Source organism: Sander vitreus, chromosome 23 (assembly GCF_031162955.1).
Source record: "Sander vitreus isolate 19-12246 chromosome 23, sanVit1, whole genome shotgun sequence".
Taxonomy (NCBI): domain Eukaryota; kingdom Metazoa; phylum Chordata; class Actinopteri; order Perciformes; family Percidae; genus Sander; species Sander vitreus.
Window position 1 is genome coordinate 605,024 of NC_135877.1, and position 15,974 is coordinate 620,997.

Below are 15,974 nucleotides of genomic sequence, written 5' to 3' on the forward strand. Positions count from 1 at the left end.
TGCCTCCGAGTAGACCGGGTCTGTCTCTATGTCTGATGTATTAATTGTGCTTTTTGAACAATGTAGTCCCCGCCAAAACAGAGTGAAAACAATATGCTTGTAAAGTTTTCTCTGAGCTCAACACCAAAATTCCTGTCAAAGTAAGTTGGGAATGGTAAACAGCATTTCATGTGGACGCCATGCCTGGAGCTCCAAGAGAACGTTTGGTCACAGGAGTCTCTGTTAACTGGAACACGATGACTAGGCGATTCTTAATAGTGAACTGTGGGCAAGACAAATAAACTATTTTGATCAGAAAACAACTAAGAAAGAATATCAATACTGTAGAAAATGTCAGGTTGTTTCTTATTTTGAATTGAAAAAATGTAAATGCCCTCATGTCAATATGAATTAGTCTCACATTGCCAGACCTTACTCCACAGCGCTGTGCTACACTAGTAACCCTAGTGAAGATAATGACCTCTTCTGAAGAGTCCATCATGTTTTTTAATCCTCCGTGTCCTCCTTGGTTACTAGCAACTGGGTGTATCATGTGGACACGCCGACAGTTATGTTGACATTACTTAGAATTCCTCATGGGGGAGACAGAAACTACACACTATAGTTTTAAGATGTTTTGTCTGAATATATTGACACAAATTTAATTCCATAGCCCTATCTCCACAGCGCTGCAGGAAAGGACACAGCATAGGCCTACATTAAAATGTTTTAGTTCCCTTTGACTTGTTATGCAAAATGTAGACTATTTATGTGTAAAAATATCTCTGTCCTTCATATAGTGTGCTACAATACAATTATTTTTAAAATCAATAAAAAGTTCACTACTGCGCACCACTTTAAATCACCAAACAGTGAATCCCTGTTTAATATTATAAATAATGTGATTATTTTTATTCTTTAAATTTTTATTGCAAAACAAGTACAATGACAAATTCCAAAACTCAAATAGGCTATACCAGGGGTTAAGTGATAAATATGTTATGAACGAAAAAGAAAAGAAAAATACATATATTTAATATTTTAGCAATTCATGCAATTAAGAAATTGGTATGAGTCTTTAAAGCTTTAGGGTTTGTACAGCGCTGAATGGTTTGTATTACATTCATTAAAGAAAATGAAGGTTTTCTGTTACATGATTTACTTTTGTGAATGTGAAATAATAAAAAGATTTAGGTCTATGATGCATTTTGTGTAGTCGTGCGTAGGTGTGCGTGCACCGTGACAGGTGCCAGAACCGGATGTGGATCTTTTCGCCCCCGGCGGAGCGTATGTGTGCCGGTGGCCGGGTATATAAAGCTATGAGCGGACGCCGGCGTGGCCTCTACGAGTCAAACATCACGGTTGGAGAGGGGTCGCCCAGTTCGGCACTGTCGGATGTCCAGCGGCTCTCCGGAGACGATTCAACGCGCACGAGTCAAAGCTACAAGGTGCGTCAGCTGTTTGTTTGTTTGTTTGTCTTTAATAAAATGCTTACGTGTGTTGTAATTAAACTTGAAATAATGGAAATAAGGAGCGAAAGTTTCGAAGATCCTAACGTGAGCGTCTTGTCTTGTCAAAGGATCTCTGCAGCAAAGTTAGTTTTTAACCGACTGCATGGTCAGGACTTGACCGCAGCATGATTAAGCCCGTGCCAAGGCTAATCATTGCGCATTATATCCTGCTTAATTGGCTACTTCCATACTCCAATCCGCAGCCGACCCTCAGAAGTATGACTCGCGGAAAATGATGTATCACATGCCCCATCACATTTTTTGTAGTTTTTAGTTTTGCACGATGTTTATGTTGGTGTTTTGAGCTGTGGCTTCTGTCTCTTTCATGATTGATCCAGAATGAACACGCAGTTCTGTAGCCGCTGTAAATGCAGCGTCACGGCATTGGCGGCTGCCCAAACTGGGTTGAGTCCAGCTCCATTTCTCTAGAAACACTCTGCTTGGTACCAGCCAAGGGCGTAGGTTTCGGGGGGGGGGGGCGGCGGCGTCGTCCCGTCCCCAATAAAAAAATAAAAATTCCAAATCCAAGGGCGTAACTTTAGGTTAAACATTTGCACAGGCCAGTTTCGACTGTTATTACAGCTATACGTCAAACACTTAATTCTGGTTAATTTTAATGCTACAATTTATGATGTAAATTATCTCCTGTATTGTTCAAAACTTTCTGCATATTCACAACATCACACATGTTTTGCAATGTTCTTTTAGAAATCCTGTACATCTCAACAACAAATCTAGAGGGGGACTGTTAAAGCCAGAAGCTCCAAAGTTTAAATCTCTTTGGTTTAAATCTCTTTGGTTCGTGTCCTTTAACCCCCCAAATGTAGACACAGAACACGTCTTGAGCCCCCTGAACGGTTATTTTTACCTCTTTTGGGGTGTGGGTTGTTTTGATGGGGGACAATACTACCTCTTCTAAATAATTGGTGGTACACCCCCCACCCCCCACGAAATCTACACCTGTGGTCCAGCAGCATCTTTTCTCTGTTGCAGCTGCATGGCACAGAAACCGCACGGCTCCACATTTGCAATTATGACTAAATTCTTTGCTAAAATGTGTCCCTCCCTTTGTAGTGTGGAGCTCAACATGGTGCAGCTGTCTCCTTCCCCTACCCTGGATGTCACCCCTCCACCTGAGCGCTCGGTGGAGGGGGAGGAAAGACTGGAGGACCAGGTGACGGCTGAAAGCCCTAAGATGGGCTCGCCCGGTGGTCTGAGTGCCCTGCAGCTCAGCCTGGAGGCCTGCACCACCTACCACGGCTATGAGGCCTACATAGAAGATGGTCTCATCTGCCTCAAACACAAAGTCCGCAACTTGGAGAAAAAGAAGGTAGGATTGTTTTTAGGGCAGAGTAAATGATGGCTGTTTTTTTTTTAATGGATAGGTATGGTCGGGCAGTTACAGAAGAGGATTAGGGCCACATGGGGGAAAAAATGTATAGTTTGAGTTTAAAGTCAGAATTCAGAGAAAGTAATATTTCTGACTTTAAACTCAAAACTCAAATACATTTTTCACATGTGGCCCTAATCCTCTTCCGTAGGCAGTAGTGAGGGAGACAGACTGTTCTTAATGTGATCTCAATGAAATTGAAAATTAAGTTAATTTAGCTTTGTATTGTCCATATATCATGAATTTTAAGATTGCAATTATTTAACAAAGTTGAATGCATGATATAGATCTGTTAGTTTGGCTGTTTGAACATAAAACCTTTTTATTTGCAGACTTTAGAACAAGCATGGGCTGAAAGGAAGACTGCTTTGTATTGATGATTCTGTCTGGAAGTGACATTCCCCGTTTCATTTTACTTTTAGTTATTGTTGGTGTGTGTGTGTGTGTGTGTACACTTGTATTGGTGTCATGTAATTCCATGTGAGATGGTTTTATTTTTTGTGACGCGTCTTGTGTGCCCACAGCTGAAACTCGAAGACTACAAGAAGAGGCTGAACTGGGGCAAGAAACTTAACAAGGATCAGATGGTAAGACCTGGCGATGTATGGAGCTCAACAGTGTGGTTCCGGAAGAAAAAATCCTGTAAGGGTTTTGATTATAAGCCATATAGCTAAACCATCCAAGGTAGACTGACCAATGAGCTACGAGATTGTAAAATGATGGTTTATGCCACCGTAGAAGCCACAAGTCTGTATATCAACATTGTTTTAGTACTACGCTACCCACGATCCTAAGCGTGACAGCGACATCTGATTTGGGGAGCTCGCTGTTACCATGGAAATGTTTACAGAAGCTGTGAGCAGCTATAGCTAGCTGCTACCACTGAAGTCCATGATCTACAGTCTTGTACCTTTGCCTTTTTTTCAGTTTTGAAAAATGTTCTTTTGCGCTGAATCATTGATTCTCACAATTCAACAACGTCAATGGAGATGTTAAAGAGGGAAATTCGCTTCCAGAGCCTTTCAAAAGGAAGTCATTGTTAAGCTCTATTGACACAACTTATTAATATGATCTTGTATCTCATCTTTGTTTTTTCAGGTGGCTTTGGAAAAGTACGAGGAGGTGCTGCATAACCTGGCATTTGCACGGGAGCTGCACAAAACTCTGGATACCTTGACTCAGACGGTATGGCAATCTGACTACTCTTTACTTTGGTTTCTTTTTGTGTGAGAACAGGTGGGTTGTATTGGCATGTCAAGTATAGTGAGGATCCTCTGTTGTCAGTTCAAAAGTAATTTTACATGGCACCAAAGTAGGGCTGCACGATATGACCTAAAATCACCATTAATTACACATTTAGCCTCCAACGATAAATGAACAATTTTTTTTTTGTGATTCAACGACGGACACTGCGAAATTTTAAGAAACCTCTTTGTGTGATAAAAATGTAAATAGGCCATACAATCTATTTCTTAACTGCTAATTAACTTTGAACTAGCAAGTTTTGTTTTAAGCTCTTCTTTTTTCTGCTTGTGGAGAGCTACGTGACACATGAAACTATAGTGATGAGGGCCGGCGAGTTAAATCTGCCGTCTGAGAGTACACTAGGCAGACACACAGCTGACCACCTGCAGGTGGAGGCGTTGGAGACGGGCTCGGACATACATGCCGCGGATTTGCGTCAGTCTTTCAGGAAAGTGTCCGACAATGCACAGAACATCAACACCGGTACAAGCCTACAGCTGTCAGCAGACTCGGAGTGCGGAAAGTGTGTCAGAGCGTACCGGATGGGTGAACGGAGACTCTCTAAACTCAGCTGTCGTCGCACTCAGTGGCACTCAAGTTTTTGTCAGCTAAACTCAACAGCCATGGCCCCTAAAACGACATCTGGCAGCGCCCTGTAGCCTGCGCCCAGTAACCCTTTCTCAGCTAAACTCTACTACCATGTGCCGCCGATACAGCCGATGGCTTTCCTTAGCCAGCGTCGCATGACCAGTCGTTCATGGGAAAGGGTAGTCACATGGTGCTTGATCACACTGCATTTAAAATAACCAAAGAGGCTAATGTTACAGCCATATTTTTAGCTGCCGACTGTCTACTAAAATGACAATGTTGTTGGAGTTTTTGTAACCAATAAATGTCAATTCTGAGTTGATGGCACAACATGAAGCCTGGCTGTTTTGTCTGAGACTAGCCTACTTCTGGTTGACATTATCTTACTAAAGACAGTTTCAAAGAGTAATAAGACTTTGCTTTTTTCTATCTCTGTGCTGTTAGCAGCTAGTTAACTAATTGGCTTAAAAAAATAATTTGGACAGTTTAAACAAAACTGTCACATTTTCACACACGTTGAACTATTTACTTTAAATTGATACACATGCTCTTTTTCAATTAAAAATAATGAATAAGAAACAACTATTGTCACAGCCCAACATTTTATACTTTTTTCAACACCATTGGGTTTAGTAGTCTTTTAAACTTGAGTTTTGTGCTCCAACATCCAGCAGTGGGCTTTCCAAACATTGCACAACAGATGTAGTACTCAAATGTCTCTATTGTGACTAGGGCTGCAACTAACTGTTATTTTAATACTCAATTATTTTGGTCTATAAAATGTCAGGAAATGGTCGCAAATGTGGATCAGTGTTTCCAAAAAGCCCAAGATGACATTCTCAAATGTCTTGTTTTGTCCACAACTCAGATATTCAGTTAACTGTCACACAGAGAATAAACTAGAAAATATTCACATTTAACAAGCTGGAATTGGAGAATAAGCACATTGGAAAATGTTTCTTCAGACTAGACTAGTTTAATGATAGCCAGACAGATTATTTTAAGAGGGTGGAGGTGGATTTTTTGACCACCATTTACATCTGCAAAGCTTAATTCATCTTTGCAGCTGTAAATGTGACTAGTTGAATGCCATGTTTTCAAACCACTGCCTGAATCATCCTTCCACTGCAGCTGCTGAGAGCCCAGAGGAAGGTGGTGAAGAAGCAGCTGCTGTTGAAGGAGGAGGCGGAGAGGAGGCGTCTGAGCACCGTGCTGCAGGTCCAGCACCTCCTCCACAGCATGCAGCAGGAGCATGTCAGGCAGGACCTGCTGGCTGGACACAACCAGGCGCCCCTCATCCCAGCCCAACGGCTGCACAGCCTGGGTCAGCTCGCCGCCCTGCTGGGAGTCAATAGGGATAACAGGCTGAGGTCAGTCACCAGGGTTGGGTAGTAATGGATTACATGTAATCTGGATTATGTAATCAGATTACAAAATCAAGGAACTATAATCAGACCTGATTACAATAAAATGTGTAATCAGATTACAGTTACATTGTTGAGGATTACCCGATTACATTTTATCATGCAAACAATGCAACTTTTTTGTGATGGCCTATGTTTTAATTTTACAAGCAGCTCATTCATTTGTCCGCTAGATGTCACTATCATCCAATTGCCTGTCAAATCAAAACTCAAGATGGAGGAGCCGCCAATGTCAAGACGCGTTTCAGTTGGGGAAAAATGCATTTACTAGTTGGCAATATCACCACAACTTCAATTTAAAGATGGTGGAAAATGTCTATGTTGTGTGCAAGTTGTGCAAACCAAAAGTGCAAGTATTGTCAACGGCGCTAACATCTACTTCAAAGCTGAAGAAACACATGGAGGTAAGTTGAACGTTAACATTAAAGTGCTCATATTATGCTCATTTTCAGGTTCATAATTGTATTTAGAGGTTGTACCAGAATGGGTTTGTGGTTTAATTTTCAGAAAGTATCATTTTTTGAGGCATTTCACTTCTATTCCATCTTTGTTGGGAGTCACACATGCTCAGTAAGTACTGCTAGCTAGTCAGCTGCAGAGTATGAGGGAGTGCACGCTAGCAGCTAGGCGAGCATTATAACGTGTGGTCCAAAGTGACCACGTTTGTCTCTGAAGTAAAGGCTGGACTACAATAGAGCTGTTTGGAGCAGTTTGTGAACAGTGTTTTCTGTTGGAGATGGTAAGTCCGTTTGGGGGGGACTTTGGGCTTTTTCACTTTGTAAACCTATAACGTGCACAAAAAGATGTATAACACAATAAAGGAAAGGGGGGGGGGAAGCCAGAAAACATGAGCATAATATGAGCACTTTAACATTACAGGAACATGCTCGGCATCGTTCAAACATTGCTAACCAATAGGTTGTCCAATCATGATAAACTAATGGTTTCAGTTATTTAACCATTTAATTAAATTTTATTTATAGTATCAAATCATAACGAGTTATCTCGAGACGCTTTACAGATAGAGTAGGTCTAGACCACACTCTATAATTTACAAAGCCCCAACTATTCCATTAATTCCCCCCCCCAAGAGCAAGCATTAGCAGTGGCTAATGCAACCGTGGTGAGGAAAAACTCCCTTTTAGGAAGAAACCTGGGACAGACCCAGACTCTTGGTAGGCGGTGTCGGACGCTGCCGGTTGGGGATGTGCTGAACAGTGGCAATAGTCACAAAGATAATGGAACAGTGACTACAAATGGTAGTTGTAGTAGTTCATGTCATAACAGGGCACTGAAGGGCATTATAGGATGTAGCGTGGCACAGCATGGGTGGACGTAGCAGGACGCAGACACTTGGCAGGACGCAGCCGCACACTGCAGAGCATCGCCGGACACTGCAGGGCATTGCAGAGCGCTGGACTATAGTGACCGCGCCAACCAAGATTGTGGTGCCACCCTAATCCAAAGGAATATTCTTGGCGAAAAAAGGAAACATAAGGACTCTGGGGAGTAAACTCCCCAGAGCTAGGTTAGTAACAACCATTTCTGGGACAAGGATGCACACAAATGGAAACAAATAGAGAGAGGAGAGAGCAGCCCAGTGTGTCACAGGAAGGATGGAACTTCCCCCGTAGTCTAGAACTATAACGGCATAACTAAGAGGCAGGTTAAGGAGCGGAGCCTGGTCGGGCTAGAACTCTCCCTAACCGGATCGGGCTGTACTGGCCTGCCTCCCTCTATTCGCTCCCTAACTATAGGCTTTATCAAAGAGGAGTGTTTTCATTTTATTCTTAAATATGGTGACGGTGTCTGCCGCCCCGAACCCAGACTGGGAGCTGGTTCCACAGGAGAGGAGCTTGATAGCTGAAGGCTCTGGCTCCCATTTTACTTTTAGAGACTGTAGGAACCACGAGAAGCTCTGAATTCTGGGAGTGTAATGCTATAGTGGGACAATAAGGTATTATCAGCTCTTCAAGATATGATGGTGCTTGACCGTTTAGAGCTTTTGTAGGTCAGGAGAAGGATTTTAAATTCAATCCTGGATTTTACAGGAAGCCAATGCAGAGAAGCTAATACAGGAGAAATATGATCTTTTCTTTGTTCTTGTCAGAACACGTGCTGCAGCATTCTGGATTTGCTGGAGAGTCTTAAGGGACTTATTTGGGCAACCTGATAGTAAGGCATTACAGTAGTCCAGCCTGGAAGTAACGACTGCATGGACTAGTTTTTCAGCATCGTTTTGCGACAGGATGTTCCTAATTTTGGCAATGTTACGAAGAAGAAAAAAGGCTGTTCTTGAGGTTTGTTTTAGATGGGTGTTAAAGGATATATCCTGATCAAAAATAACTCCTACATTTCTGACCATAATGCTGGAGGCCAGGGCAATGCCACCCAGAGTAACTATCTTTAGATATAAGAGAAGTTCAGAGGTGTTTGGAGCCCAGCATAATCACTTCAGTTTTGTTTGAGTTTAACATCACAAAATTGTAGGGCATCCAAGTTTTTATATCTTTAATGCACACTTGAAGTCTAGCTAACTGACTGGTTTCGTCTGGCTTGATTGACAAGTAGAATTGGGTGTCATCTGCATAGCAGTGAAAGTTAATTGAATGTTTCCTAATAATATTGCCTAGAGGAAGCATATATAAGGAGAATAGAATTGGTCGAAGCACTGAGCCTTGAGGACTTTAGTGTACTTGGAGGATTTATTGTTGATATTAACAAATTGAGATCGATCAGAGAAATGGCTTAAACCAGCTTAGGGACTGTTCATTATTTAAGGGGCCACCGGAGGAGTTTTGGGACCTTTTAGACCCACATGACCCTCACCTCGCCAGTAAAAAAAAATTTCTATGACCCTACCCCAGCAATTTATCGATACCTTCTGTACGGTTTGTGCTTGGGAAATATACAGATTCCCATTGTTTAACAGCCATGTCATACATGACTAAACCTCTGCATTCTCATCTTACACATCACACTCCTCTGTTATGGTGTGGGGGCCATTTCAGTAGATTTACTCACTAACATTGTTGTGGAAACACTAAGCATGGAAACTAAATGCACACTTACTGCATTACTTCAAATACTAAGTTACTCCTCTAGTAAACTAGTATGCACATGAAATAAAACAATAAAATATTGAGACATTCAGCAAGGCACTCTGGGTAACATTCAACTAGGGCTGCACGATATTTTGTTTCGTCGTCTACATCGTGATGTGCGATAGTCACATCGCAGGACGTTGCGATGTTGACGCTACAACAACTTTGCTGCTTGATAAAAAAGTAAACTTTCACCGTTCTCATTTTCCATGATTGTTACTGGCTGACCCTTCCCCTTTTAGACAGGTGGTCATGTGACGTAACGTTAGTCCGACGGGGGGTTGTTATGGGAAGTGAGGCTCTCCCGTGTGTAGAAAAGTACCGTAAGCGGCAGCTGCCACTGACAGTGATGCACATGCTTTTCCATGGGTAGTGAAGCTACAGTAGTCAGTTATGTTCGCTGCAAAGACAAACTAAATCACCTGATTAATGTAACGTAATCACGACATATCCCGGCCATTTTTCACCGCAGAAAGCCGCTACCAGCCAGGCTAAAGCTAACATAGTTAGCCTAAAGAAATAAGGCGTCTGTCCCAACTAACGTTATGGTTCGGAGCTGCGACGCTGGAAACGTAACCCTAATCTACAACAGCAGTCTGTTTCTGATATAACGTCATTTACACTGATTTAAGTGCTCTTGGATACACAGTTTGTTGAAGAGTGTGACATGCAGGCTCTGCATGCACAGCAAACCAGCAATCATTATGAATTTTAATCAATTCATCAAACAACCAAAACCAACCAAAACCTGCTAGTCGACCACAACCTGACATTTAGAGGAAGCAACATGCATGCATTATTAATATCATTCACTTTAGCCTGGATTGATATTATATGAATACATTAGTGTTATGTCAGTCAACCAGTGTATTTCTTCCTAATGTCCCTCTCCTAAATCTCTTCAGAAGAGTAATCACAGCCTTACCTGCTTTGGTTTTTGTAAAGCTTTAAAGTTCAACAAAGACTGGTTCACATAAGAACATTTGCTTTTTATTTTCTTTGTAGATTCACTCCCCTACAAAATCACCCCAGTAGTTGAGAATGATTTAGTATTTCTAAATAGGGCTATTTATGTCCTGTAAAAATTAGTCTTTTTTTATCTAGCGAAGGAGGGCCGAGACTAAGAGCTACATGGAAAAACATGCACCAAACAAGCCACTTTCAAATGTTGCTGTTTCATGAATACAAAAGTTGGGTGTTTTCACCAGTGCCGTCTCTGTGCTATGATGCTTTCTAAATCCTGACTGAAAGTCCTCAAATAGACTATTCCTATGTAAAAAGTCACATAACTGATTAGCGACTACTTTCTCAAGGATTTTGGAGAGAAAGGGAAGGTTAGATATAGTTGGCTAAGACTTCAGGATCGAGGGTGGGTTTTTTCAGAAGAGGTTTTAGTACAGCTACTTTAAATGACTGTGGTACATAACCTGTTAATAAAGACATATTGATCATCTAGTAATGAAGTGTGGGTAACGCTTCTTTAAGTAGCCTCGTTGGGATGGGGTCTAAGAGACGGGTAGATGGCTTTGCTGAAGAGACCTTTAGCATTAATTGTTGAAGGTCTATAGGAAAAAAGCAGTCTGTCAGGTCCTGTCATTCTTTCTAGCACTCCTGCATTCAAAGGTGAACCGTTAGAAGTTAAGGGCAAAAGGTGATGAATTCCATCCCTAATCGTTTTAATTTTATAATTGAACCTCATGAAGTCGTTGCTACTCAGAGCTATAGGAATAGATGGCTAAATAGAGCTGTGACTCTCTGTCAGCCTGGCTACAGTGCTGAAAAGAAACCTTGGGTTGTTCTTATTTTCTTCTATTAGTGATGAGGAATAGTCTGATCTGGCATTTCAGAGGGCCCTCCTATAATTTTTCAGACTGTCTTGCCAATCTATGGAACGCCATTTACTTTCAAGTTTTTCGTGAGATTTGTTTTAATTTGCGAGCTTGGGAGTTATACCAAGGTGCTAGTTTCCTTTTCTTCATCTTTTTGATAGGAGCAACAGTCTAAAGTAGTCCGTAGGCAGGCCGTAGCAGCGTCTACAAAGTTATCAATTTGGGAGGGACTAAAGTTAACATAACTGTTATATTAAGGCATGACATTGAGTTAAATGCTGTTGGAATATCTTCCTTAAATTTAGCTATAACACTGTCAGATAGGCATCTAGTGTAGAAACTTTTATTTAATTTCGTATAGTCTGGTAGTAGGAATTTGAAAGTTGTTAAAAAATGGTCTGATAATAAAGAATTCTGTGGAAATATTATTAAATCTTCATTTTGATGCCATATGACAGCACAAGGTCGAGGGTGTGGTTAAAACAGTGCGTGGCTTTATGCACTCTGACTGAAACCAATTGAATCTAATGAGTTGAAAGCAGTACTAAGGCTATTGCTGTCAACGTCCACATGGATATTAAAATCACCTACAATAAGTACTTTCTGATTGAAGGACTACACATGATAAAAACTCTCTGAATTCAGATAAAAATTCAGAATACGGACCTGGCGCTCGGTAAACAACAACAAATATAATTGGCTGTAATGTTTTCGATGTTGGAAAAGATGAAGATTAAGAACAAGGCTTTCAAATGAGTTTTAATTTAGTTTAGGATTAATTAACAGGCTTGAGTCAAATATGGCTGCAACTCCCCCTCCTCGGCCTGAGTCTCTAGGAATTTGAGTATTATGACTGGGAGGAGTGGCTTCATTTAAACTAACATATTCTTCATGGCCCAGCCAGGTTTCAGTGAGGCAGAGTAAATCAATTCGTTTACCAATATTGCTTTAGACGACAGAGATCTAATATTTAATAGTCCACATTTGGTTCTCCTATTCTGTTCTATGGTTGCAGTGGTTGTTTTAATTCCAATTAGGTTAAGTATAGCACCTCGTTGGTTTACGTTTGATTTTACCGATCTCAGTCGGGGGACAGACATCGTAGTTATGGCATTATGAATGGGTGGCTGCTCCAAAGGAAGCACAGAGGAGCGTGTAGCGCTGTACCTCTGATTACTGATATTATTGATATTATTGATTCTAACTGGAATGATATAGCTGGTCTGTGGGTTAGTGGAGTTATTTGTAAAGGAGTGAGCTTATGGGAGAGTGACTGGGAAGTGTGCTTGCACGTGTGTTTACGGGGTGCAGACAGTCGAGCAAAGGTCTGGGTCTTTAGTGAAGGTTAAATTTGCATTTGCCACATCTGTATTGATCATGGTAGTGATGGTTAGGCTAAACGTTATGTCGACCACCCATAATGTTATACTGGATTTTTTTTTTTTATTTTTTTGGATCTCAACGTTATCCTGGAATTCGTTGTAACGTCACTCGACTTGTTAGTTAGCTTAGGTAACGTTGATACAGCAGTGTTCTGCGGTAGTAGTCTGGATTACTCTTCGATCACAGTAATTTAAAGTAATCAGATTACGTTACATGTTTTGGGTAATCAACGGATTACGAAAATTGCCATGTAATTTGTAGTCCGTAATGGATTACATTTCAAGGTAATCTGACCCAACCCTGTCAGTCACTGCATAGTAAATATCCTTGACCTTCCACTTCCACGATTGCTCCATTGCCGCCAGAAATTCTGCCGTATGTCCTTCTTTTTGGCCTTATTTTTGTTACCTTCCTCTTTTGTGTTGGCATTCTAAACTCCGGTGGATGTATGAGGACTATGGTTAACTGCTGGATTTACCTTCACGACTAAAACAACTTTTGAACGTACACCTATTCCACCAAAACAAGTTCCTTCCTGAGGCTATTTTGCAGAAGCACTGTGGCTCCGTGCAGTGGATTATGCTAATTTTTGTGTGTGTGTCACAAGTTCAATGGTATAAAGCCTCCACAGCAGAGCTCCTTGCTGACCCTCTATCTGCACTGTTGTAGTTTAGAGGCGCAGATGGAGCAAGCGGCTCTGGCCTACTTGGACCTGCTAGAGGGCAAAGACAAGCCTGTGGCTGGATCCACATGTGAGTATAAAAGCATAGACTTCGGAGCTTAGTTGCTGGGCCCCAGACTTTGTATGTCATTATGCTAATCCAGTTTAATGATTTGTGAGGCAAACCTCAAAGGTACAGTAGATGGCAAATTTAGTTATCACTCTTGGATGTAATTATCCTGGGATTACTATGTGCTTTTATATGTTGGAGTAGTAGTAAAAGGGGTCATGGAGTGCCTTCCAACCCACAAACTGTACTAAGACTAATTTTATTTTTTTTGTGGGCTGCCTAGATCAGAAAACATCAGATTTGGCATATACTTGACAAAACTTAGCAGTTACTTTGAAGATATGAGAAAAGTATCCTTGATGAAAGTGAAGGCCCAAGCTACAGAAATTCAAACCAACTTTTAATAAATCGTACATTTCCTTGTTTGGGTCATCTGAGCTGGATTTTCTTAATTGACTTATCTTTTCAGTTAAGCTGTTCAAAGAAGAAGTCACCAGGCTGTTGAACTGCAAGTACTTCAGTTGTCTTCCACCTCCGCCCAACAAGTCTCCAGAGGTGCTGCTGAAGTCAAACGGCCACAGCAGTAAGATGATCATGCTTACATTTACTGTGACAAACACCTATGGGTGAAGAGGGAGAATTTATTCAAACGGATAATTTAGTGAAACAGAAGATTAGGGCTCGGCCTTAAAAACCTTGCCAGTATGACTTTTAATTGACTACTGAAACTACTCTATACCCTTTTGCTAAGTATAAATATGGTAAACTGTGGATTTGTTTTTTTGCTCCTGTCAGCCACATCAAAGTCAAAACCAAATGAAGTTCCTAAGGAGGTAAGACTAATATCCAGTTTGTTTTTCAAAGCTATATTTCTGTGCCGTTTGTTTGTAAGCATGCTCCAGGATTCACTGATGCTCTGTTGGTGATATGGCAGTTTTTCAACAGACTGTACCTGACCAATACGGAGACTCCTCCCACTCCAAACTGGAAGGGGGACTTCCAGACCACAAGGGAGCCTCCTGACTCCTGGGATATGGAGTTCTCAGATGGACCCACATCACCCCAACCTGCAGTCCACAAACCATGGAGAGGAGCTGCCACTTTTATCCCCAAAGTCCCAGTGATTACCAAGAAGCAATATGCTGACTGCAAGGTGAGGTACCATCTAGTCTCGCTTTGCCAGACTTTTCTCCACAGCGCTGCAGAGGAGGGTCTAGCTAGTCCACACAGCATTCCAGGAAAAGAGAAAAACGTGCCCTGGTTTATTGGTGCTCAATGGTGTTTAAGCCCCCAACGTCGACTTCAAGGCAGCGCTGCGCCCGTCGACTTCAAGGCACCTAACCCTAACCATTGCCTAATCATTACATTAACATTACATGTTATTTAGCTGATGCTTTTATCCAAAGCGACTTTTTGTGGCATTTAGGAAACCTTTATTGCAACCTTGGCACGGTAAGATGTCCAGACTAGCAACAGTAACTTTCGTTTTTTACATCCTGCTGCTCCCATTGTCAGCCAGGTAATATTTTTTTTACTAAAGCGGTATATGAAATCAGATGTATTACCTACCACCGTTTAGTTGTTTTTTGTTTAAGATATTTATAAATATCTGATCATGTCAGACGTAATTATTCCGCTCATTTTTTTAAACAATGCAATTATCCGTTTCAGCCACCAGCAATTCCAAATTGCTATATATTAGAGGTCACACACCTCTGGAGCAACAAGGGGTTAAGTATCTTGCTCAGGGACACATTGGCTGATGTATCGCAGTGGCAGTCGAACCCTGATCTCCCACACCAAAGGCATGTGTCATATCCACTGTGCCATCACCACCCTAATCCTAGTGCCTTCCAGGCAGCGCTGCCTGGAAGATGACGTTGGGGGCTTAAAACACAGATAACGGTGAAGAACTGTAAGTGAGTTAGCAAGGTTGGTTGATGGCACTTTGTTTACTGCGTGACACGTTGTTGTGGAGTTAACGTCTCACTTTGAGTAAAATAAGCGCTATTTGCATCGTTCTTGTATAAGAGCTAGGCTCAATCAGCACCATGAGAACACGTTGGCAAGGGCTTGAAAGTAACAGACGTTCATTTATATGTAAAAACTGTAAGACTGTAGTTCACATCTGGCATCAGAATGCATCTTGAGTGACCACATGTTATTTGTTTATGCTTCTGTGCTCACATTTGTTTGATTTGTTCCGGTGGATTAAGGACATTTCTAAAAACAGGTAGCTCAAATCAAGCCATGATAACAACCATATATGGCTATGAATTCTAATTCCTTTGCCCAATACATATCACTCCTCTTTTTTCTTTCTTTTTTTAACATGTTAGACAAAGTTCGCCAGCTACTAAAAACATTTAAGGTTAACTTCGACCTCTCGAGTGGCCCAACGACAGAGGAGTGGCCCACATAGCCATGACACAGAACTTGTTTAAGTATCCCTTTAACTGTATGATTTCTTTAAACCAATCACAATCATCTTGGGCTAAGCACTGGAGAAAAGCCGTGGTGCCGCTGCAAAATAAGCTCGGAAGGAACTTATTTTGGTGTACGTTCCAAAGTTGTTTTTAGTCATGCAACGGAATTTTCTGCGGCACACAAGCAGCCCCGGCAGTGGAATGTCGGATATAGACTAGGTACCATCAAACCATCGGTGCACCGAACTTGGCATTGCAATTGTGTTGGACAAAAAAATAACTTAATGTGTAGTTTAATCACATTCATGATTTTGGCTTCCATAAAGATTTAAACTTAAAGCCCTGAAGCCCTATCTGTAGAATA

The 15,974-nt window shown here is 41.4% G+C and overlaps 1 protein-coding gene across 2 annotated transcripts in view; it reads left to right on the forward strand.

Annotated features, from left to right (window-relative positions):
• The first annotated feature begins 1,248 nt into the window (after window positions 1-1,248).
• Window positions 1,249-15,974, forward strand: part of caprin2 (caprin family member 2) — a 34,335-nt gene continuing 19,609 nt past the window's right edge. For both annotated transcript variants that reach the window (XM_078243060.1, XM_078243061.1), the window contains exons 1-9: window positions 1,249-1,427; window positions 2,565-2,820; window positions 3,405-3,467; window positions 3,979-4,065; window positions 5,845-6,083; window positions 13,123-13,205; window positions 13,654-13,767; window positions 13,980-14,017; window positions 14,119-14,337. In XM_078243060.1, the coding sequence (XP_078099186.1) occupies window positions 1,375-1,427; window positions 2,565-2,820; window positions 3,405-3,467; window positions 3,979-4,065; window positions 5,845-6,083; window positions 13,123-13,205; window positions 13,654-13,767; window positions 13,980-14,017; window positions 14,119-14,337 (1,152 nt within the window). In that variant the 5' untranslated portion in view covers window positions 1,249-1,374. The remainder of the gene's footprint in view (window positions 1,428-2,564; window positions 2,821-3,404; window positions 3,468-3,978; window positions 4,066-5,844; window positions 6,084-13,122; window positions 13,206-13,653; window positions 13,768-13,979; window positions 14,018-14,118; window positions 14,338-15,974) is intronic.